Source organism: Thermobia domestica, chromosome 2 (genome assembly GCF_964235325.1).
Source record: "Thermobia domestica chromosome 2, izTheDome1.hap1.1, whole genome shotgun sequence".
Taxonomy (NCBI): domain Eukaryota; kingdom Metazoa; phylum Arthropoda; class Insecta; order Zygentoma; family Lepismatidae; genus Thermobia; species Thermobia domestica.
In genome coordinates this window covers 369747015-369771360 of record NC_137455.1, presented here as the reverse complement: position 1 = coordinate 369771360, position 24346 = coordinate 369747015, and the positions used below count along the sequence as shown (strand labels likewise).

The 24346-nt window shown below is 38.9% G+C and overlaps 1 protein-coding gene across 3 annotated transcripts in view; it reads left to right on the top strand.

The window, feature by feature from the left end:
• Positions 1 to 20242, top strand: part of LOC145678832 (chorion peroxidase-like) — an 83839-nt gene extending 63597 nt beyond the window's left edge. For all 3 annotated transcript variants that reach the window (XM_081749384.1, XM_081749382.1, XM_081749383.1), the window contains exons 12-14: positions 14427 to 14625; positions 16838 to 16946; positions 20000 to 20242. In XM_081749384.1, the coding sequence (XP_081605510.1) occupies positions 14427 to 14625; positions 16838 to 16946; positions 20000 to 20075 (384 nt within the window). In that variant the 3' untranslated portion in view covers positions 20076 to 20242. The remainder of the gene's footprint in view (positions 1 to 14426; positions 14626 to 16837; positions 16947 to 19999) is intronic.
• Positions 20243 to 24346: the final 4104 nt, after the last annotated feature.

Here is a 24346-nt window from a genome sequence, read left to right as displayed (position 1 = left end):
CTGTGACTAAAGTTCAATGTATTGTTTCAAATTTCGCACCTTATGTTAAAATTCTGTTTATCACCATTCCCAAATTTAAAGAATACTTCTCTTGATATACCTAAGTCTTAGAGTTAATCATATCATTATATGTTCAATAAGGTCAATAATGTCCGTCAATTGTTTACCTGAGTAGAACCAACTGTTTTCTAGAAGTGTGTGTGTACTCAAACTTAAGAAGTACCACAACAAAGGAAATGAATCCCTGTACACTACCTCATCAAGGACAATCACGTGGTACAACGTCTTGCTTACGTTTATATTTGGCGGGAATAATCAAAACCAATGACGCATTATCAAATTATCCTACAAAGTTTCAATGTACCAATGTCCTGGACTCCTAATCCCATCATAGGTCAATAACCGATCACGTGATCATAATGATTTACCCAATGAATGAGATACTATCCAATTTTAAGAACAATTACCAATTATTGATATGACAATAAGAAATGTACCCCTTCCAAAATTTAAGATTGGTACACAAATACACCTGTGTCTTATTAAAAAGTAATAAATCCTGTACTTATTCAATAATAAAGCCGGTCAATAACATTTAAATTTTGAATATTTGGCCATAAGAGGAACATCAACATCTACAATGGGTTCTAGAAAACGTTTACCGAATTTTGTTATTTGATAATTCCCAAATTTAAAAGGAAACATAAACATATAAAGGTAATAAACCTCTGTACATATCCATATAACATGCTAAATAGGGGTTAATAACCTCCGAAATTTGATTTTTGGTAGTTCTTTACCTATGAAAAGGGAACGATGTGGACCATCCAAATTTATAGTGGTACATATTGGAGACCTGTACTATGATACCAAATGCTTATATTAAACAATTTCTAAAACCGAGTGGATGAGCCAAGATACCCCTCCCAAATTTTTAAAGGATGCATCAATGTACCTATATCTTATGATAGGAAATGAACCTATATACATGACCATATAACCATATAAGGTAATAAAACCTCATCAAAGGGGAGAAATTGGGCCAAAAACCAAACACATGGTACAACATATTGCTTATGTTTATATTTTAGCAATTTTGTACCCCTAAAAGAGAACGATGTGGACCACCCAAATTTATCATGATACATGTTGAGTCATGTACTATGATACCGAATCCCCTCCCGGGGTGCATCAATGTACCTATGTCTTATGATAGGGAATGAACACCTATACATTACCATATAAGGTAATAGGACCTCATCCAAAGGAATAAATTAGGTCAAAAACCAAACACGTGGTACAACGTAATGCTTACGTTTATATTTTGTCAATTTTGTACCCCTAAAAGGGAACGAGGTGGACCACCCAAATTTATCATAATACATATTAGGGTCTTGTACTATAATACCCAATGTTTAAATTGGGCAATTTCCAAAATTTAAGGGGTGGGCCAAAGTACCCCTCCCAAATTTTTAAAGGAGTGCACAAATATACCCATATCTTATGAAAGGTAATGGACCCCTATACATGACCATATAACTAAATAGGATAATAACACCTCATCAAAGGGATAAAATCGACCAAAAACCAAACACATGGTATAACGTATTGCTTACGTTTATATTTTGGCAATTTTGTACCCCTAGAAGGAAACGAGGTGGACCACTCAAATTTATCATAATACATGTTAGGGTCCAGTACTATAATACCAAATATATAAAATGATCAATTTCCAAAATTTAAGGGGTGGGCCAAGGTACCCCTCCCGGGGTGCACAAATGTACCTATGTCTTATGATAGGGAATAGACCCCTATACATAACCATATAAGGTAATAGGACTTCATCCAAGAAAATAAATTGGGCCAAAATACCAAACACGTGGTACAACGTATTGCTTACGTTTATATTTTGGCAAATTTGTACCCCTAGAAGGGAACAAGGTGGACCACCCAAATTTATCGTAATACATGTTAGGGTGCAGTACTATAATACCAAATGTTTAAATTGGTCAATTTCCAAAATTTAAGGGGTGGGCCAAGGTGCCCCTCCCAAATTTTTCAAGGGGTGCACAAATATACCCATATCTTATGAAAGGGAATGGACCCCTATACATGACCATATAACCATATAAGGTAATAACACCTCATCAAAGGGGATAAATTGAGCCAAAAACCAAACACGTGGTATAACGTATTGCTTACGTTTATATTTTTGGCAATTTTGTACCCCTAGAAGGAAATGAGGTGGACCACCCAAATTTATCATAATAGATATTAGGGTCCTGTACTATAATACCCAATGTTTAAATTGGTCAATTTCCGAAATTTAAGTGGTGGGCCAAGGTACCCCTCCCAAATTTTTCAAGGGGTGCATTAATATACCCATGTCTTATGAAAGGTAATGGACCCCTGTATACGTCCATATAACCATATAGGGTAATAACACCTCATCAAAGAGGATAAATTAGGTCAAAAACCCCCGAAATTTGAATTTTTGGCAATTTTTTACCCATGAAAGGGAACGACATAGACACCCAATACTGATAGAGGTACATACTATGGTCCTAGGCTACCACACCAAATTTTTAGATTTGGAAATTTCCAAAATTTAAGGGGGGTGGTCCTAGGTACCCCTGCCAAAATTTAGGGGGTGGGCCATGGTACCCTTGCCAAAATTTAGAGGGTGTGGTCCTAGGTACCCCTAGGTCATTGACCCCGACCAAGGTCATTGACCTTTCACGCCGGTCATAAAAGAGAGTGAGGATGAGTCATTCGGGCAAACGCCGGGGCCTACTACTGCGCTACTCTGACTACGTTTGCGATTTCATGATGTATACATTGCTTCTGCTCCTAAGTCAACACCCTGGGAACTAACTTCTGAACAACACATCATAAATGAAGGGTAAGGGGAAAAAACAAGGAATGTCCATGTGTGAGCTTTAACGGGTGCTTTGTCGTATCTGTTGGTGACTTTTGGTACTATTTGACTATATGCCATGCATGCATAGATGTAGAAATGTCCATGAAAAAGGAGCAAAAGATTTGACTAATCCTATTCATTCTGTACGCGGTTTCAATATTAAAACGCCGTTTTCTCGAAAATCCTGTTTTGTGACATTCCTTCTTTTTTCCCCTTACCCTGAGGATTGGGTGCGTTGTTCCGTATGATACAGCGACGTTGGCAGCAAAGATGTGAATTGTTCTCCAATGGTTTTCATGCACAAGTTCTTGAACGGTTTCCATATTTTAGAGCATTGAGCTCATTTAAGGATTGTCGAATAATATGAAACGTCTCTGTGGTAGATTTTCTCTATTTAACGAAGAATTTCATGTTCGCTCTTCGTTTGAACTTGATGAAAATTACGGAAGTAATAACGTACGTGGTCAACGTACCATAAGTTATAGAGCTCCCAACATGCATAAGATGGATATCAATGTTATATGTGGCTGTGCTTGCATCCCTGTGCTATTCTCTGTTGGTGAGTTACAGAACTGAACTTGAACTTTTTTATATTACTTCGTAAGTGACCCACGTTAGTCCACTAGGAGATAACTCACTATGGCAATGATGTTTTAAATCAATGATCCACCTCTGCAAAGGTGGTCGCTTATCAACTTTATTATATATTTAAAATGATTATTGCTTTGTCGTGAGTAGGGAGTAACACTGAAGCCAGGGCCGGATCCAGGATTTCTTGAGGGAGGTTGCACCAATAACTACCACTACATTTGATTTAAATTTTAAATTTTTCAATGCTTTTAAGCATCTGCGGTGTGAATGAGGAATAATACTTTGTTCAGTGAATCCTGTTCCTTCAACCTTCAGAAAATCGACTTAAATTATTGCTTTTGCAAAACTAAGCTTTCTTTTAAGCCTCAAATGGATACATGACAGCAGAAAGTTTAAGAAAATGTTGCTTTTGCACTGCTAGGTTCTCATATTAGATAGTGTATATTTACAGTGAAGGGGGGGTGCATGCGCTAAGGTGCACCCCTCCTAAATCCGGCCCTGGCTGAAGCCTTTTACATACCACATTTTGGTACAATCATGTTACAATAGATACACTATTCAGGATATCTGTCAGTTAATGAAAAAATTATCTAGAGAGACGCATTGTTTATGATAACAATAAAGCAAAGATTTCCTACGAAATGTTGCACTAGAGACATACATAGCTAAACAACCTATCTATAAGATAAGATAATTAATCTACAGAGTAGGATGGTCCAAAAACTCTACTTAAATCTAAATCCCTGGGCACTCTCCAATTTTGTTACACTTGATAATATAATGTAAGAAGTAAACTTTCAACCTTCTAGGATGAGAGGAGAGTAATGCTCTAGAGCAGTGATCGCCAAACCGACGATCGCGCGCTACTAGCAACTCGAGAGGACATTTTCCGTACATCGCATTAACGCTCCGGTTGGCTAACCTTGATCAGTGTTGTCAATTCGGGATAAAAGTCGCTAAATCTAAAGGATACGACTTCCAGAAGAGCGAAAAAAAAATATTTCCGATTAGCGACTTTTTGAGTGATTTTTAATGACGATTTGGTGACTTTTTTTTTTAAAAAAAAAAAAAGAAATCTAGCGACTTTTGACTAGATTTCCTTTTCCAGTATGAAATGTATTAAAAATAAGTTGAGAAAGAGACCCACTGATGAACACTTGGACAGCTGTATTCGAATGCCAGCCACTACCCACTCTTCCAACATTAAAAAAAAAAAAAAAAAAAAAAACTTGATGACAAAAAAGAGCCATCCTTCTCATTAAAGTTAATAAGTCTTTCAAAAAATCTGTTATTAAAAAACTGTTATTGCATTTGTTATTTATTACTAACTCACTCCAATTTCTTTCTAATGTACAATTTAATTTTAGTTTTTTTTGTTATTGCAGTTTAATTAAAATTGATTTCATATTTACTAGAAATGTAAGTTTATAGCCAATAAACAAATATTATCTTTTTTTAAAAAATAGTTGGTAGTTCTTTCGGTTCGTAGCTCACAGTAGGAATAGAAAAAAAAAACGGTACAGTAGCTCAGAACCTTCGTGAGTTTGGCGACACTGTTCTAGAGTATGTAGTTTTGAAAGTATCGAAAATCGAAATATTGTTCTTTTTTTGGTAAAAGAAAATGTATATTGTTTTTTCGCGTCGCAGGAAAATGGGAAGAAACACAGTGAAGAATTAAAAGCGAATTTTGATGGTAAAAAAAAAATCGTTTTACTGAGACGGCAAAAACTTCAATATTTTAAGCTCGGAAAAAAATTGATAGGTTATCAATATTAGTTTCTTGTGCAGACGGAAAAGAATAACTACTTGGAGTCTAAAAACTGGCATCCGGTACAGAACCAAATGTACAAAATGCAGTTCATAACGTCATTATAAAATGGGAAAGTATTAGAATAAGTTTTGATAGAACAGTCGTAAACGCAGGTTCAAAACAAGCAGCATGCACTTTGATTGGTATGAGTCATCACATTGTTAGTAAAGTTTTTCCATTATGGTTTGGTCCTTGCAATTCAGCTAAAATTCAACTGTTCAGAAAGCTCAAGGAATTGTGAAACTCAATTGTTCGACATAATAATAATTATAAAGTAATGAATGTTTTCGCTGAAGAGGAATACTTTCAAATTGCTACCATCGACGCATTGGTTTTTGCGTTGGTTATGGGTCATGTTTCTAATATAAGCACTGACCATACCATTTATCCTACTCGCAGTGTGCATGATATATTGTAAAAAAAAAAAAAAAAAACTTCAAATCATTAACAATCTGACAATCGTAGCATAACGTTGCTCACTCGTTGTTAACTAATTTTTTAGTTGGCTGATTGTCAACTGACGTCACTTAACCGTTTACGCTCCAGGTGTCATTTTCCTATGTGGGTGCTGTAATACCAAGTTTTCGTTTGCTGTCAAAAGACTGTGTACACCGTTATATGTTGCATAGTTATTGTGCACGTGCGAGGTGAGCATTCGCATTACTAATAAAAAGAAAACTTATTTGCATTGTGGAACAGTTTTCGACTGAAAATGGGAAATTTTGATGTTCTAAAGGGCCTATCTGACATGGGCATAATCTCAGATATAAGGGATAAAGATCAACTATCTTCCATCTTCCAAAGAACAACTATTGGTATACTCCGCATCAAAAAAATTGCGACAGCTAACACCGTACAGCTAAGCCATCCAATATACATCTTCTTATCCCATAATCTGTCAGGTCAAGAGACCCCCCTCTCTCTCCTCCTTTCTTCTCTCCCATACTAAAATTAACTAACAACATGAGTGCAATTCTAATTTAAACTACACATGTATTAGTATCGATAAAATGAAATAACAAAACCGAGACGAAACAAGATTTATAAGTTGATTTAGGGAACTGAAACACACACACTAAAAATTGAAACCAATGGATGTTCATTACACATAGATTCAGAAATGAGGCTGAAAGAGAGAGAGACATGGGAAGAGAAGAAGGAAACGAAAAGGGAGAACAGATAAAAATGTGGAAATCAAACGTAGTAAGAAAAGAACCTAAGCTAACCTAAAAATTCCGTTTCCAGAAATCCAACAGTAATATAGAAATAACGTTTGTTTTTGCATATATTTTTTAAAAAACTGTTCTAATATATAAAGGATGCTTTAAACATTCATTAAGTCACTTCTCTAAAGGATAGCATACTCAATTTCCAGTAGAACTGTAGATCTCCGAGTCATATCTAGGATAATGCCAAAAGTTTAACACACATGCTTTGTTTCCGCGTGGTTCGATTGCAAATTCGGTAGTGTTCTTTGGAACGCAATGATCCAAAATTCATTCTAATAAACCCAGTAGCTAGCGCACATAATACCCTCCATTTCACACTACTAACGCAAACTGAACCAAAAAAAGAGAAGAAAGAAACGAAAAGAAACAGAAAGAAAGAAAGAAAGAGAAAATTGAATGAGTGCTAATTTACTGCTAAATTTCTATCAGAAATACTCTATATTAAAAGTCCAAACTGTATCGTAGTGAAAAGTAAAAGTTCGTTCTAAAGTTCAGGGCTAAAGTAAGTAATATTTGGCTTGTAACTTTAGGTGTCATGATAGCGTGTGCTTTTCCTGATTGCAAGCACTTTACTATATTTCCAGCGGCATATCACGTTATTGGATGCACGCACTTATTTTGATTTTCTTCAACGTACACGCCGGAAATGTTATTCTCCGGAACAGGAAAGGCTTTCTTTTAGTAGGTTTTTAGAAGTGATTTTGTCATGCAATAAAAGTTCTCTCTTTTTTTATATGTATTTATCTATTTATAGTTCTATGCATTTATAGTTGTAGACGCAGAATTGGTAATTTTTATTTTCTGTCTAGTGATTTTCTTGTATAGACTCAGCTAGTCGAGTCCATTTTGTATTTCCCAAGAAGGTAATAATAAAACTGATAGCGTAGGGGTAACGTAATGACTTTATGAATAATACAGCTATCTAACATAGGTTCAGATCCTGTTCACGCCAAAGTTGTTTTTTTACAAAGTGATTGTGAAGAATCGACTTGATTGTGAAGAATCGACTTCTTATACTCCACAAGCAATACGTAAGAATGTAGAAGAAAACGCCTGTATCATGATAAAGACAACTTAAGAATGTTGGTTGGGAAAAAGCAAGGGGATTACCAGGACATTCCATACACATCATTGATCTGCAGTATAAACTTTACATGTTATCGTTCTCAGGAAGAAAAACTACACCATTTGTTAAATAAGGTTTGGGTAAAGCAATTTGGTGGTGTAGTGCTAGACTTCCAAATGGAAAACATCGATTCGATTCCCCATCAGGTAGTATGATTTGTTTCGCATAAAATAATGGCTGCAAACAGAGATTCATCTCCTGTTGGAGAACTTATAAGGCATCAATGACGATAATTCGAGTAAACAGTGTGTGCGTTCTATATGCGTATATCATCCACTATAATTTTAAGTATGTTTCATATTTATATTCGTCCGCCCTCTCTCTCTTTCTTGACGTTTCCCCATCCTGCCTTTGTATCTTTCACTTCTCCCCACTCTCTCTCTCACACACACGCACACTTCATGTGCGTGTGCGTGTTCCAAAATTAAAACGGAGCAAGTAAATCTAATTAACTGGCAACTTCGACGTCGTCTTATTCGTGCTCTGGGAATTACTCTCCAGTCCTAGTCATCTCTGACAGAAATACTGCTTAAGCGCAAGGGAATAAGTAAAATCTCTTTTTTATCGTCTGGGTTACCGAGTCTCAGTGAAATTAAAGGTCGCTACGGGTTTGAATCCTCGATCCACTGGTGGTCTGTAACCTAACCAACATCACCCGACTGACACAATGATCTGTTTGAGCTCTAGCGTAATCATTCTATCTGTGCACATTACGTTATACCCGGAAGAAAGGAAATCGATGCTGGATGTTCGGAACAGATAAATCTTCGGAAGAGGGTAGAAAATAGTAACCTCTTTGCTTATTTGAAAACAAAATTTTATTTATACTAGTTCGACACAAAATTTGTTTCCATCCTATAATTTGATGTATTTTATTCACGTTGAAATTTGAAACATGCTACATCTATGAGGAACATAAACTTTTCCTTTCGAACATTTGTAACTTTTCATTACGATACAGTTTGGACTTTTAATATAGAGTATTTCTGATAGAAATTTAGCAGTAAAATAGCACTCATTCAATTTTCTCTTTCTTTCTTTCTTTTTCTTTTCGTTTCTTTTTTGTTCAGTTTGCCTTAGTAGTGTGAAATGGAGTATATGATGTACGCCACCTACTGGGTTTATTAGAATGTATTTTGCATCATTGCGTTGCAATGAACACTACCGAATTTGCAATCGAACCACGCGGAAACAAATCATGTGTGTTAAACTTTTGGCATTATCCTAGATATGTCTCGGTGATCTACAGTTCTACTGGAAATTGAGTATGCTATCCTTTAGAGAAGTGACTTAATGAATGTTTAAAGCATCCTTTATATATTCGAACAGTTTTTTAAATATATATATATATATATATATATATATATATATATATATATATATATATATATATATATATATGCAAAAACAAACGTTATTTCTATATTACTGTTGGATTTCTGGAAACGGAACTTTATAATGTTAGGTTGTTTCCTTACAACGTTTGAATTCCACATTTTTATCTGTTCTTCTTTTTCGTTTCCTTCTTCTCCTCCCTTGTCTCTCTCTTTCTCTCTCTCTCTTTTAGCCTCATTTCTGAATCTCTGTGTAATGGACATCCATTGGTTTCAATTTTTCATTGTGTGAGTTTCAGTTTCTCCCTATATCAACTTATAAATCTTGTTTCGTCTCGGTTTTGTTATTTTATTTTATTGAAACTAATTCATATGTAGTTTAAATTAGAATTGCGCTCATGTTGTTAGCTAATTTTAGTACGGTAGAGAAGAAAGGAGGATTGAGAGGGGGTCTCTTTACCTGACACGATTATGGGATAAGAAGGTGTATATTGGTTGGCCTAACTGCACGGCGTTAGCTGTTGCAATTTTTTTGATGCGGAGTGTACAATCTCTACTGCAAGGAATAGCAGTTGGCTCATATGGGTACAATACGTGCCGTTAGATGTAGAAAATGGCATTCCATGTAACTGATAAGTTTCGATATGCAATCCGTACTATGTATTAGAAAGAGCAGCTGGTACTCCAAGTGTACAATTCGTGGCATTAGGAAACAGGAATATTAGCTGGCCTTCAATATTATGATCTATATCATGAACGGGAACATGTAGGGATATGATGGGTTGGTTTGGATAATAACTTGCAATACTTTCTTCAAAATGCGTTTGATTGGATGAGTGGTTATGTTTGAATATGAACTCATGACTGCACGGAGCATATCAAAGTTTATGACACAAGATTTAAGTCTATATGCACACAAAGCAAACAAGAGAACAAAAACTGTAAAACAGGAGCCGAAAATTATAAAATTAAAATCTCTTCTATGAAACGTCACATTTGTTATATGAGGTCTTAACGAAACAAGTCCTTCGTGTATTACTAAAACTAAATATGTTTGTAAATAAAGGTATTTTTCAATATTCAATGTTGGCAGTTGGCAGTGTCATGGCGTGTTGGTCTGAAGTACCGGGCCGAAGTCCTTGCCTTCCATCTGTGATAGTTGTGTGTGATTGGTGGTCCAGCGTTTCTGGTGTTGGAGTCTGCTACTGTCGCAGACTCTGGCTTGGGAAGATCTGGTCGACTACTGGGGTTGAGGCATCCTGTGGTGTCTTCTGGCTGGTGGCGGTAGTCTCGCTAGGTCGGTGACTGCAGGGTTTTCGTGTTGTCGTGTTCGGGCCCAGAAGGTCGCTGAAAGGCTGCGTCTTGTTTCGCTGAGGAGCGGCAGATTGAGGTCTTCGTGGATCTGGTCGACTCTTGTATCCATCGAGTGTCCTGTTATTGCCCTTGCTGCCCTATTCTGGACAACTTGCAGCGGTCTGAGGTGGCTTTGCGCTGCGTGTTCCCATGCTTGATGGGCGTAGAGCAGAAGTGGCCGAATGTATACTATGTACACATTCCTTCTCGCCTCGTGGGATAGTTGTCTGGTGAGGAAGATAGGCAGCAGGGCACGGAATCTCCGGTTCGCTCTGTCTGTGGTATCTGTCAGGTGCTGCCGGAAGGTGAGTTTTTGGTCCATGAGTATACCCAGGTATCTGGCACTCTGCTGCAGTCGTAGCGGAGTCCCTTGATACGTAATGTTGTATTCCTTCGGGGCTCGTTTCCTGTTGAAGTCCACCAGGGCAGTTTTGTCCGTGTTGATCTTTATTTTCCAGTTCCGCGTCCATGTCTCAAGGAGGGCGATGTGTCTCCTAAGAGCCATTTCCGCGTACCTGTGGTTTCTGTTGCTGGCGAACAATGCAGTGTCGTCCGCGAACGTCGCTGTCATCGTTGCGGGTGTGGTGGGCAGGTCTGCTGTGTAGATGTTGTACAGCAAGGGTGAAATGCATGACCCTTGTGGTACTCCTGCTCGTATTGGCCTTGGATCTGTGTTTGCTCCGGAGTGAAAGACTCGGAAGCTCCTGTTGGAGAGGTAGCTCTTCACTATTCGGGTGAGGTATCTGGGGATGCCAGCTGAGGTCATCTTATGCAGAAGTCCATCATGCCACACTCGATCGAAGGCTTTTTCCACGTCTAAGAATAAGCCTAGTGTGTGACCGCCTTCGTTAAATTGTTGGGTGATTGTTTCTACTGCTCGGACCAGTTGCAGCGTAGTACTGTGTCCAGCTCGAAAGCCGAACTGGTGGTGAGGAATGATGTTCCGGTCCGCGACGCACTGAGTCAGTTTCTTCTGGAGGATGCGCTCCACAACCTTGCTGAGATGACTGAGCAAGCTTATGGGACGGTGGTTTCTGAGGTCCGTTCTTGTGCCTTTTGACTTGGGGATCATGATCATGCGCGCTTCTTTCCAGCTGGTAGGATAGTGGCCAGTTTGTAGAATTGCGTTTGTGATGCGACACAGGAGTACCATGACTTTACGCGGAGCGTGTTTGATTGCCGCTGGTGGAATTCTATCAGGACCTGCTGCTCGCTGTGTGTTGAGCTTCCTGACAATCTTCTGGACTTCCCTTGGAGTCACTAGTTGGTCTGCTGGGCAGGGCAGGGATCTGTATGCTTCGTGCCACTGTTTCTGTTGTGCGTCGGTCGGGTTGTATGTTATGCTCCTGGAAGACATTCTCCCAGTGTGCTGCAAATAGGTCTGCCTGTTCTTGAGGTGAGTACACCAGTCCTTGAGGTCCGCGTAGAGGCTGTGTCCGGGGTGGGCCTGAGGGTTTGCTCAATGAGCGAAGGAGTTTCCAGAACTCTGGCGATGGCGTCTCCATTCCACGGATCTTCTGGTCCCACTTTTCCATATTTCTTCTCTGGAGTCTCTTCTTGACTCTGGTTGTAAGGTCGTTCCAGAGAGCCTTGTATTGGAGGTTGCGAGTTGTTTGCCATCTTCTTCTGACCCAGCGTTTCATATGGATGAGGGCTGTGGTCCGCAAGTCACCAGGATCCGGCTGGGGTTGGGGTCTGTCGCTTGTGGTGGTAGCCAGTGTAAGGGCGGATTTCATCGCAGCGGTTAGGTCCTGGACTGCAGTGTCGATGTCCTCCGGAGTTTGTAGAGGATGTCTGGGGTCAACCATCTCTGCTAGCAGTCTGGTGTACTCCTGCCAGTTTATTTCCTTGATCGTTGGAATCCTGCGAGTTGAGACGTGATGCCTTGTCGCTAGTGTGAGTACCACCGGGATATGGTCCGATTGGAGATCATGAATCACATCCGGTCCCTCTGTGATAGCTGCGTTAGCAGTGAGCGTAATGTCGAGGACATCAGGGAGTCCCCCATTCCTTGGGAAGTGCGTTGGCTCCCTCGGTGCTGCCGGTAGGAAATCAATTTGCCTGAGGAGCTGGTGGAGGCGCCGGCCGTTTTGATTGGAGACTCTCGAGTTCCAGGCCGGGTGTTTGCAGTTCAAGTCCCCTCCCAGGAATACTCGGTGGCCTAGTCTTCTTAACAGCTGCAGATCTTGAGCACTGATGAGCCTGTCTGGTGGCCTATATACTGATAGGAGATGTAAGGGACCATCAGGGGAATGGATAGTGATTCCTGAGGCCTCGATGGATTGCAGCGCAGGAAGTTGAAGTATGTCGTGTGGTATATGCTGCTTGATGATCACTGCTGTTCCTCCTTTGGCTCGACCTACTCGGTCGTTGCGGTACACCACATAGTTCCGGATCCGTAGTAGGTCGGGTGGTTTGAGAAATGTCTCCGAGAGCAGAGCCACATCAATGTTTTCCCTGGTGAGGAAGTCAGTGAACTCTGCTCGCTGTTTTTGTAGACCTTCTGCGTTGAAGCAGGTTATTCGGATGTCGCGGTTGAGTCTCATATTATTCGGTGCCATCATCCAGGAGTGAAGCAGCGACTTGGAGTAGGGTGATCATCTTTGTGGTGGGATCGGTTGCTTGTGCTATCTGGCGAAGGCCGGTTTTCAGCCGGTCGAGGAAGCGATTGAGGTTGATCCCCGCTAGCAGGTCCTGGATTTCACGGAGTGTACTTATTAGTGACAGGAGTTCGCCTCCGGTTGCTGGCTGAGTGGTGGTTGGGGTGTTGTTGCCTGCGTTGTTGTTGTCTGCGTCTGGGATGGGGTCGGCTGTTCCTGGGGGGTCCCGGTTGCGGTCGGTTTGCTGCTGGGCTGCTGGTGTTGGTCCTTGGGATGGCTGTTCTGCAGCTGCGCTGGTGTGCTGCGGGGCGGAGCTGGTGCTTGCGCTTGGCTGAGACTCTGCGTTCCCTGGGGTGGTCGTGGATGCGAGTCTTGTTGTGGTTGACTTCTTGTCGGTGCTTACGTTGCACTCCGGGGTCAGGTTCAGGGGGGTGACGCCTGCATCCCGTATTTGGTTTCCTGGCCTCTTGTCAGTGGGGTTGTTGTCTCTCCGCTGGAGGTTGCGTGGTGGTGGAGGATTTGCTGGTGGAATCTCCTGCTGCTTCCCACTGCGTTCTTCTTCTCTGCCTTGATGTACGGGCACCCCTGGTAATTGGCTGGGTGGGGCCCCTGGCAGTTGACGCAGCGTGCTGCTGTGTCCCGTCCCTGCTTCTGGCATTCTTTGGTGAGGTGGTTTCCGCTGCATTTCACACACCTCGCCCCCGCGCGGCATGTAGTTTGTGAGTGGCCAACGCGTTGGCAGCGATGGCATTGTAGTATTTCACTGCCCTTGTACGGTTCCACCTCTATCTTAAAGGTGAGGAGATACCGGAGATCGTAGATTTGCGGCCCCTGACCTTTCGGTAAGCTGACCAGAAACAGGGGAAATTTCGGACGGTTTCCCTGGGCGTCTGGTCTGCCGTGTAACTGGCTGACTGATTCTACGGTAAATTGTAGTGATGTTAGTGCAGTTTTAATGTCTTCAGGATCATCATCTATAGGCAGCTTGCGAATCACTACTTTTAGGTTGCGCACGTTTTTAGGGAGCTCTGAAGAGTACTCGTAGTTTTGTTGAAGGCAGAACGCCTCGACTTTGGCGAGGTAATTCTTGTTCACACATATACACTGCAATTTATCCGTGAAGCACGGTGAAACATCTATGTTATCTAGATTCAATGTCACAGAGAGCTACAAAGAACGGTGTAATATTTTATCCATGTATGGATGTTTTTTATTTAATAGCTCCTTTTAAAACATGACCCTCTTGAAACTGAAAATGAATGTACTTATACACTTTGAACCGGAACGCAAAGAGTGTCATCTCCCGTGCATTTCCTGAGAGCAAATAAAGTTGAATCAAAATAGACAGCTATGATAATAAAATAAACGCTTAAGAGTAATTTTCTAGTTATATGTTAAACAAAATTACTCAGCTTAAAAACCATTATGTAATCCTTACATTAGTCATTGTGTTTCTCTTTTAGGTTATCCAAGTTTTTAAACAATTATATCGAAGTGTGGACGATATAGATCTTTTCGTCGCTGGGATAGCAGAGCGTCCTGTTCGAGGAGCATTGTTAGGACATACATTCCTTTGCATTATAGGTGACCAATTTGCTCGTCTGAAAAAGGGAGATAGATTTTTCTACGACCTTGGTGGACAGCCGCATTCTTTTAACCCAGGTACGTTAACCTCCTTACTCTCAGAAAACATTTCTACTACAGAAGTCGATATCTATATCAGTGATTCTCAATTATCAAGGTTGAGCATCCACATTTTATTTTTTAAGACAAGTTAGAGATCACAGACTTTTGAATTTTTGTATATGCATAGTAGTAGTAATGGTAGTCGAGAAGAGATAGCAATATTAACAATTAAATTACAAACCTTTCTTTATGTTATATTAACAATCGAAATATGTTACCATGGATATTCTATGTGTATGTGCTGTATGTTGTATGTTATAAAAACATATAATATACAGTACATACATATAGAATGTCTACGGTATTATTTACGAGGTGCATTCAACTTATGGCACCTCCAATTTCTTTTCCTAGGATTGGTAACGTAGAAACGTGCTGTTCTGAAAATATCTGAGCACTTGTCAATGCATAACAGAGATGGCAACCCGTACGACGCACAGAACTCGGGAGGCAGCGATGATAGTGATGACTGTTTTTGATACTACGATACTTAGTTTTCTCCATTTGCATGATATGACACCGCTTGAAATTTATCGCCAGTTGAGTGAGACTTGTGATTATGGCGTCATGAATGTGTCTAATGCGCGTTTGTGCGTGTGACAGTTCAAAGAAGGCAGAACGTCGTATGACAGTTAACAAAGATAATGTAGGCCACGCACAAGCCTATCTGACGACAATGTGCACAGATTTGACGGAAATGCCAACTTTGGAGGCGATGCGTTCCACACTTACTCATTCAAGCATGTCGTCAGACCGGCTTGTGCGAGGCCGAGATTTTCTTCGTTTTTTGTTGTCACACGACGTTCTGCCTTCCTTGAATTGTCACATCCACAAACACACATTAGACACATCCATGACACCATCATCACATGTCACACTCAACTGGCGATGAATTTGAAGCGGTGTTACACCATGCAAATGGAGAAAACGACGAACATCGTATGAAAAACAGTCATCATTCTCACCGCTGTCGCCAGAGTTCTGTGGACCGTATAATGTTGTCATCTCTGTCACACAATGACAACTAGTGCTCACGTATTTTAAAATAAACAACGCGTTTCTATCTCTTAACAGTCTTGAGAAAAAGTTGGAGATGTTGTAAGCTGACTGCACCTCGTATATCCTTTATAATTTACGAGATGTAAATAGTACCATGAACTCTCTAAATTTGTTCTACGGACCTTTAGGGTTGAGTTAAGTTGATTTTGAGTTTAACGTCCCGTTCAGCAGCGAGCCTATATGACACGTGGACCTACTGATTAACGTGGAATCCGAACCACATGAGCTCCCGCCGGGAATCGAACCCGGGTCTCCCACGCCAAAGGCGCGTACGCTAACCGCTTAGCCACGGAGGAGCTCTACGGACCTTTAGGGTCCCGCAGACTACCAAATGGCAAAAACTCCTCTGGACTAAAATGGTAATCTGGTATTGTGTTTAACTAATAAATACAGGAAACGAAACTTCAAGGAAAGCAGTACAAGAAAGAAATGAACTCACATCTCGATACTGTTATCATTGGAACATAATGTTTCACTGTGATTTGGGTAACAGAGCCTCTATTAATGAACTATTGTGGCTTTGAAAATGGTCCCAATAATGGGTTCTCTCATCTGCTTTCTGTTGTGGTCCCAATCTTCGAAAACAATGTTGAATGTGATTTGTATCCTACTATACTCGGTCCTTCTGTCTCACACGGTCTTGGTTATGAAATCTAATTTTAAATTTTAAACAAGAATTTTAGGAATGATCAAAAAAAAAAAAAAAAAAAATCAAAAGATTGCGATCTTGGCCAATAAGTAGTTTTAGATCAGGGGCCACAAAATTTTTGAACGGCCCTTAAATCGAGTTTTCGTATTTCCTTCGGAATAAACACATCATACTGAGTTAACTGATAGTTTGGGTTTGGCTACATTATATGTAATTCTCCAGATATAAGGCGTACAGGAAAATTTTTGATTAAAATATATTGGATCTCTTGATCCAACAAAATATTACTTTATTTACCAAATGCCAAGACGTTTCTATGGGATTAACTATTATGTTTCAAAGGAAGATTAGTAATACTCAAGAAAATGCATTTTCAATTTAAGTTAGTTCTTTCTCAAACTATAGTCCACTTTCTAATGTTCAAGAGATGTTCTCGTTGTGAAAATTAGTAAATGTAACATTTGGTATCTTGTATTTCAGTTCAGCTAACCGAAATCAGGAAAACAAGTATGTCGAGAGTAATCTGTGATAATTTTCCAAATCTACAAAGACTCCAACCACTTGCTTTCTGGAGACCTGACAACGATAAGTAAGTTCTTTTTCAGTAGTATTAAAGTATGCCAACTATATATAGTATTAATAACGTGAACTTGAATGGATAAGATTTTTCTGCAGTATTAAAATATGAATGTTAATGGATAAGCTTTTCAGTAGTATTAAAATGTGAACTTGAATGAATGAAATTATATTTTTTTAACACTTCAATTAAGATGCCCGTGGTCAATAGAACCCTTTATATTTATTTACGTTTCTTCAACCATAGCTACGTAACTGATGTTATTCCACTATAAATAAAACAATTGTGCTTGTGTGTATTCAAAAGGTTGAGAAGCGTGCCTTTCTGCCCATGCTACTAGGTTCGAACCCCGATGGGGTACAGAGCCTTCAGTGTTAATTCGTCATTGTGACGCATTCGAAGCATATTGTGACATATTGAGAATATACTATGTAATGAATTCACCTCGGGAATATTGCATATTTGTTTACACATAAATATTCTTTTATAAATAAACATGTGGAGAAATTTGTATTTTCATAGCAAATTAAATTATAGAAGCAATTAGCGGAAATCCGTTTTTATTTAGAAAGCATATGCCATGGTACTCTCGATTCAATCATTTTATTTGTTTTCAATGATGACTTAAGTGATAATTTTAATGCTAAAATGTTGGAAGCGGTAGCGGAATATAAGGCTATTCAAATTTTATCAACACCTTTGTAACTAATCATTTGGTGTATATCCTCTTAACCAATCATTGCTTTTGACATTTCATGGTAAGTTAGTCATCAATAAATAAAAATCTTAAATAAAGTGACTGGAAAAATTATCGGGAGCTTAATGCCATCTAAGTTTTAAAGATGCATGAATTTCCGCGATAACTTCTGTAGCAGAAACAAGTGCTTGGAATTGATGTGCTAATCACATGCTTTCTACTTGTCAGCCATTAACTTTCGCGTGATGTAACACTACAGAGATTTAAGTGAAACTAATACAAACTATAACGTAATTCAGATACCTTTGAAAATTACAGGTGACACAGAGCTTAGAACTATCGTTAAATTTGTAGTTTCATTTACCAACCTAATTTCCTTCGTATATTTATCTTTGTATTATAAAAATAGACTTTGGTATTAAATAAATGTTTTGCAAATTTACTTAATTACACAATATATTTACTTTACGTGAGATGTCTAAAACAGGTTCATAATCTCACGTAATTGATGTTTACATAAACTTGTTCATTTAGTGTAGACACTCTGTAACTGTCACAATCAATGGCTAAGCAGTCCGTGGTGCATCTCTGTCGTATGCCAACGCATGAAACTTTACTGGCCATCTTTTACTATTTCGAAATAAAGCATTCATTTCTAACTGATCGGTGTATGACATAGGAAGATATAGGGCATAGGAGGAAGGGTTGTAAGAAATAGATTATCCATTGAGAGGAAGGTTGAAATTGGTTATGATCGGAGGAAGAACTCTAAGAAATAGATTAACCATTGAGAGGAGGATTGAGATTGGTTGTGATCGTAGGAAGAACTCTAAGAAATAGATTAACCATTGGGAGGAGGGGTGAGATTGGTTGTGATCGAAGGAAGGGCTGTAAGAAATATATTAACCATTGGGAGGACGGGAGAGATTGGTTGTGATCGGAGGAAGGACTGTAAGAAATAGATTAACCATTGAGAGGAGAATTGAGATTGGTTGTGATCGGAGGAAGGACTGTAAGAAATAGATTAACCATTGAGAGGAGGATTGAGATTGGTTGTGATCGGAGGAAGGACTGTAAGAAATATATTAACCGTTGAGAGGAGAATTGAGATTGGTTGTGATCGGAGGAAGGACTGTAAGAAATAGATTAATCATTGGGAGGAGGGGTAAGATTCGTTGTGATCGGAGGAAAGACTGTAAGAAATATATTAACCGTTGAGAGGAGAATTGAGATTGGTTGTGATCGGAGGAAGGACTGTAAGAAATAGATTAACCATTGAGAGGAGGTTTGAGATTAGTTGTGATCGGAGGAAGGACTGTAAGAAATAGATTAACCATTGAGAGGAGGGTTGAGATTGGTTGTGATTGGAGGAGAGACTGTAAGAAATAGATTATCCATTGAGAGGAAGGTTGAAATTGGTTGTGATCGGAGGAAGGACTGCAAGAAATAGATTAACCATTAAGAGGAGTGTTGGGATTGGTTGCAATCGAAAGGACTGTAAGAAATAGATTATCCATTGAAAGGAGAATTGAGATTGGTTATGATCTTAGGAAAGACTGTAAGAGATAGATTGAACAATGGAGGGCAGGGTGGAGATTTTGGAATGGAGTAAAGTAAGTGTTGGTGATGCAAAACCATCGATGCTTTTCTCTGCCTGTTTCCATCAGATTTGGCATCTTCTCCTTGTTCTATCTGAATGGTTTCCTGCGAATGGAAGCAGTAAATTATGACGCTATACCAGCACATCCAGTTGGAAGTAATAGATCTACAGTTTCCAGACTGAAACGACTTTGAAAAAAATATTATAACTTTACTTAGCAGTCACTTTTATCCGTCTTAAAAATCCAAATATTGCTCATTTTGTAACTACGTGGACCCAGCAGGACTCTTGTATTTCAGTTGATACGCATACAGAATATTCTATGAACTTTGCATGTTTGCGGTAGGGGTATGTAGTCACTAAGTGCAATAAGTACGCAGTGCTTTCTCATATTGCATAGGATTTATGAATTTTTGTTGATGCAACTCTGTACTTTAGTATTTTCTCAACCTATTGCATAAATCTCAACATTTAACTCATTCGCTAAGTACATCCATGAGTGTATGAATGGCTGAAAACTATGGCCAGAAATTGCACTTAATCTCACAAGTTTAAGGAAAGTGCAATAAAAAATAATTATAACAGAGTCAAATAACGTTCTTTTGATCAGATCTCTTTGCCGCCAAACTTTCTGGTATCTGGTTGTCGCTCATGAATGTAACTGAATTCTGAGCTAAATGTTAGTTCTACCGTTGTGGTGTTTATTCATTTATATATCTGCCTACACGCAATTCTTTACTAACATATGAACATTTGTTTCCTTTGCAGTAATCCTCTGGTACCCTGTAACAGTAATAGTATCCCACGAGTAAATCTGGAAGCATGGAGAGGGGAGCCAGTATAAAAGTAAAAATATACCGTCCGATAGTAGGCTATGAATGTCAGCTGCAAAGTGTATAATGAACTTTATAAAACTATGCAGTGAGAGTGCTTTAATTCTCCTAATGTTATACAGATTTTGTATTACGACGATATTCATTGTATAAAATAAAATAAAACCTCTGTGCCAAACACACTGTTCTGTTATTAATTTTTACGTAGACTAGATTACTTGTACTCAGTAACCACTAGTGCTGAAAAACGAATGAGTCATTCATACGTACAATGTAGTATTCTAAACTGTATGCCTCGTCGCACTCAGGGCAAAGTTTGCCTGAACCAAGAGACATCTTTCCCAGTAATGGCTCACAAAGCAACACTTCCCAAGTGTAACCCTCCGATATTGATAAAATTTGGCAGGTAGATGCTGCACATAAAACAAACTAATACGCGTTTTAATTTTCTGTGGAGAAACGGTTTTAGGGGGCAAAAGACCCCACCTAAAATGTTGAATGTTGACGGCCCGAAAGGCAAAAATAAGTGGACCGAAGTGGTCCACAGATCTTGCAGACGTAAAATAAGGGAATACGTGTTTCGTATTTTCCTGGGGAAAACGGTTAGATGGGGCACCGACTCCTCCAAACCTTTGATCATGAAATATCAAAAGTGCTAGTAACAGTATGTCAGATGTGTGTAAAGGACATGAAGAATTGCAAAGAAACTTCAAAAACTAAACGAATACGTTTTTTTTATTTTCTGCGGAAAAACGGTTTTAGGGAGCAAAAGCTCAAACCCAAAATTTGGAAAGTTGACGCCCGAAAGGCAAAAAGACGTGAACCGAAGTGAATGAAATTGTGCACAGATATTGTAGACATAAAATAAGGGAATACGGATTTTGTATTATCCTGAAAAAAAAAAAAACGGTTGGGTAGGGCACGGACCCTTCCAAACCTTTGATCATGAAATTTCAAAAGTGCTAATAACAGTATGTCAGAAGTGCCTAAATTTACATGAAGAATTGGTACAAAACTTTTTGTAGGAATTATAAGCAAAAAATAAACAAATACGTTTTTTATTTTCTGCGGAAAAACGGTTTTAGGGTTGCAAAAGCCCCTACCCAGAATTTTGGAATTTGACACCTGAAAGGCAAGAAGAAGTGGACCGAAGTGAATGAAATTGTGCACAAATATTGTAGAGATAAAATGAGGGAATATGTGTTTTGTATTTTCCTGTGAAGAAAAGAAACTGTTTAGTGGAGGAAGGATTGGACCGAAGCGAATTAAATTGTATGCAGATATTGGATATATAAAATAAGGCCTTTCGTGTTTCACAAGTGCCTCCATCCGATTTCTTCAAATTTGGCAGATAAACAAGCACAAGCAGTATAGCGTTATTTTATAGTATTTCAGGAGGCACCTTTAACTCTTACAATGTTTTTCCTCATAAACAAAAACACGTGCCGATTAATTTCCTGTTTGCTGTTGATGTGCCAACTTTGAAGCAAAACGAATAGGTGCACTTGAGAAACACGAAAGGCCCTATTTTACATAGGGTCTATATAATATCTACACACAATTTGATTTGCTTCAGTCCACTCCCTCCTGCGCTATCACAGTAATATTTACATTTTTTTTTGGATGGTGCCTAGGCCCCAACACTGGTTTTCCGCAAAAATTAAACCACGTTTTATTTATTGTTTTGCAAATTGTCCCCATACAAAGTTTCGTTGCAACTCTCCATACTCTTTAGGAACTTCTGACGTATACTTATTTGCACTTTTGATATTTCGTAATCAACGCTTTAGAAGGTCCGTGCCCCAATTAACCGCTTTTTTTTCAGTGAAATACGAAACCCAATTACCTTAATTTACGTCTTCAATATCTATGCACAATTTCATTTCAATTCGGTGCACTTCTTCTTGCCTTTGGGCCTCAAATTTCAAAATATTGGGTAGGGGCTTTTGCCATCTAAAACCGTTTCTTCGCAGAAAATAAACCCGTATTCGTTTATTTTTTGCGTATTGTCCATACACAATGTGTCATTCCAATTTTCCATGTCCTTTAAGCACTTCCGACATACTGTTATTAGCACTTTTGATATTTTCATGATCAAAGGTTTGGAAGGGTCCGTGCCCCACCCAACCGTTCTTTCCAGACAAATAAGAAACATGTGTTCGATCATTTTGGTCTACAATATGTGTGGACAATTTCATTCACTTCGGCCCACTGGTTTTTGTATTTCGGGCGTCAAATTCCAAAATTTTGGATTGGAGCTTTTGCCCCTAAAACCGTTTTTCCAGAAAAAAAACTTATTCGTTTATTTTTTGCGTATTATCCGTGCACAAGGTTCCATTGCAATTCTTCATGTTCTTTACACACATCTGACATACTATTATTAACACTTTTGATATTTCGTGATCAAAGGTTTGGAGGAGTCCGTGCCCCACCTAATCGTTTCTTCCAGAAAAGTACGAAACCTGTATTCCTTGATTTTACATTTACAGTATCTAGGTACAATTTCGTTCACTTCGGTCCACCTGTTTTTACCTTTCGGGTGTCAAATTACAAAATTTGGATTGGATCTTTTGCCCCCTAAAACCGTTTCTCCGCGGAAAATAATAATAAAAAACGTATTCGTTTATTTTTTGCGTATTGTTCCTACACAAAGTTTTGTTGCAATTCTTCATGTCCTTTATGCAAATTTTATCAAAATCGGAGTGTTACACTTGGGAAGTGTTACTTGTCAGTGGCTTTGTTCATGTTCCATTAATAAATGTTTTATCAATAATCCAACAATATGGCATAACCCGTTTGTCCTAAAAAGGGTTCACAAAATGTAGTTTACTCTTGAGTGTGTCTTTTTTTCCGAAGGTAGTGTAAATAGAAATAGAGGCGATTTTGTACATAATTCATTACTAACACAGGAGCTCATGTGGTTTGGATTCCACTTTAAGTTATAGGTTCACATCTTATATAGCCTACTTTCTGAAAAAGACCTTAAGCCCGTAATAAATGAATCAATCAATCAACCGTTACAGTGCAATTACGTAATTGATGCTGCTGCTTATAACCTCCATGTTTCATAGTACAACTACGACTTTTGCACCACTCTCATATTATTATTAATATACAAGTCGATAATCATCAGTAATTTCACACTATTTCATTATTTAATATTATCCGGTCAAAAAAAATTCTTGGTACTTCTAGATCTATCACGTAAACTCTCTCTCCGTTCCACATCGTTATGTGTTCGAACTTCTTGTAAATAAATTGAATAAGCAATAAACAACCGTCATAGACTTCTAAATGACAAAGTGATGTATTAATACAACTGGAAGCGGTTAAAAAAAACCTTCGCTTGCTGCTTCTAGTGTTAATCATTGGATCGATTGACACAGTTATCTAAAAGCATGAATAATTCATATTCTTGACTATTTTATGTAATAAAATATGCGCTGGGGTTACAATAATGTAATCATAGATAAATAGAAAATAAGTAAAATGCTTTTAACATTGTAGACTATAGTAAACTTTTCCCCTGGGGAATCTGATTTTGGGGATAACATATTAATTAAGGGATAAGGACGGAGGTGGAGCCTGTTCTTATGACACTGAATCCAAATTAATATATCCGGGCATTTATTACCGTTTTAGTTCTGAAGAGATCAATTGAAAACAGATATTTGTATACATATAATTTCATTACAGAGATAAAGACACTGATAAAACCTATTTTTGAGTGAAATGAAATAGAAATGAAATCTTTGTTTTACGTCCCACGATTATGCTGGTTAGGCTAAAGGAGACAGTGATGATGAGAGGTGAATGAAATGGTGGGAGGAAACGGGAGAACCCCGAAAAAACCCACGAGCACGGTGTTTGTCCGCCACAAAGTCCACACGGCGCGAGCTGGGATCGAACCAGAGACCCCAAGCACCAGAGGTGAATACTCTACCACTGAGCCACCGCGCCCCTCCTATTTTTGAAGGGTGGTGGGTGGATGGACCACTTGTTATGAATAAATTTTAAACTAATACACGGGAGCTCAGTGGTAGAGAACTTAGGCCTATCTTTGGTGCGTGGGGTCCTTAGTTCAATCCTTTGCTAGGTATGTTTGTCGTGGAAACATCGTGTGCGTGGTTTTCGCTGGGTACTCTTGTTCCCTCCAAAGTTGTCATTCCACCAATTCTTGCATCATTATTCACTTGCATTGATCATCTGTGTCCCTTAGTCCAAAGGACACATTCGTGGGATGTTAAAGTGAAACGTTTAATTTCTTTTAAAGTAATATACA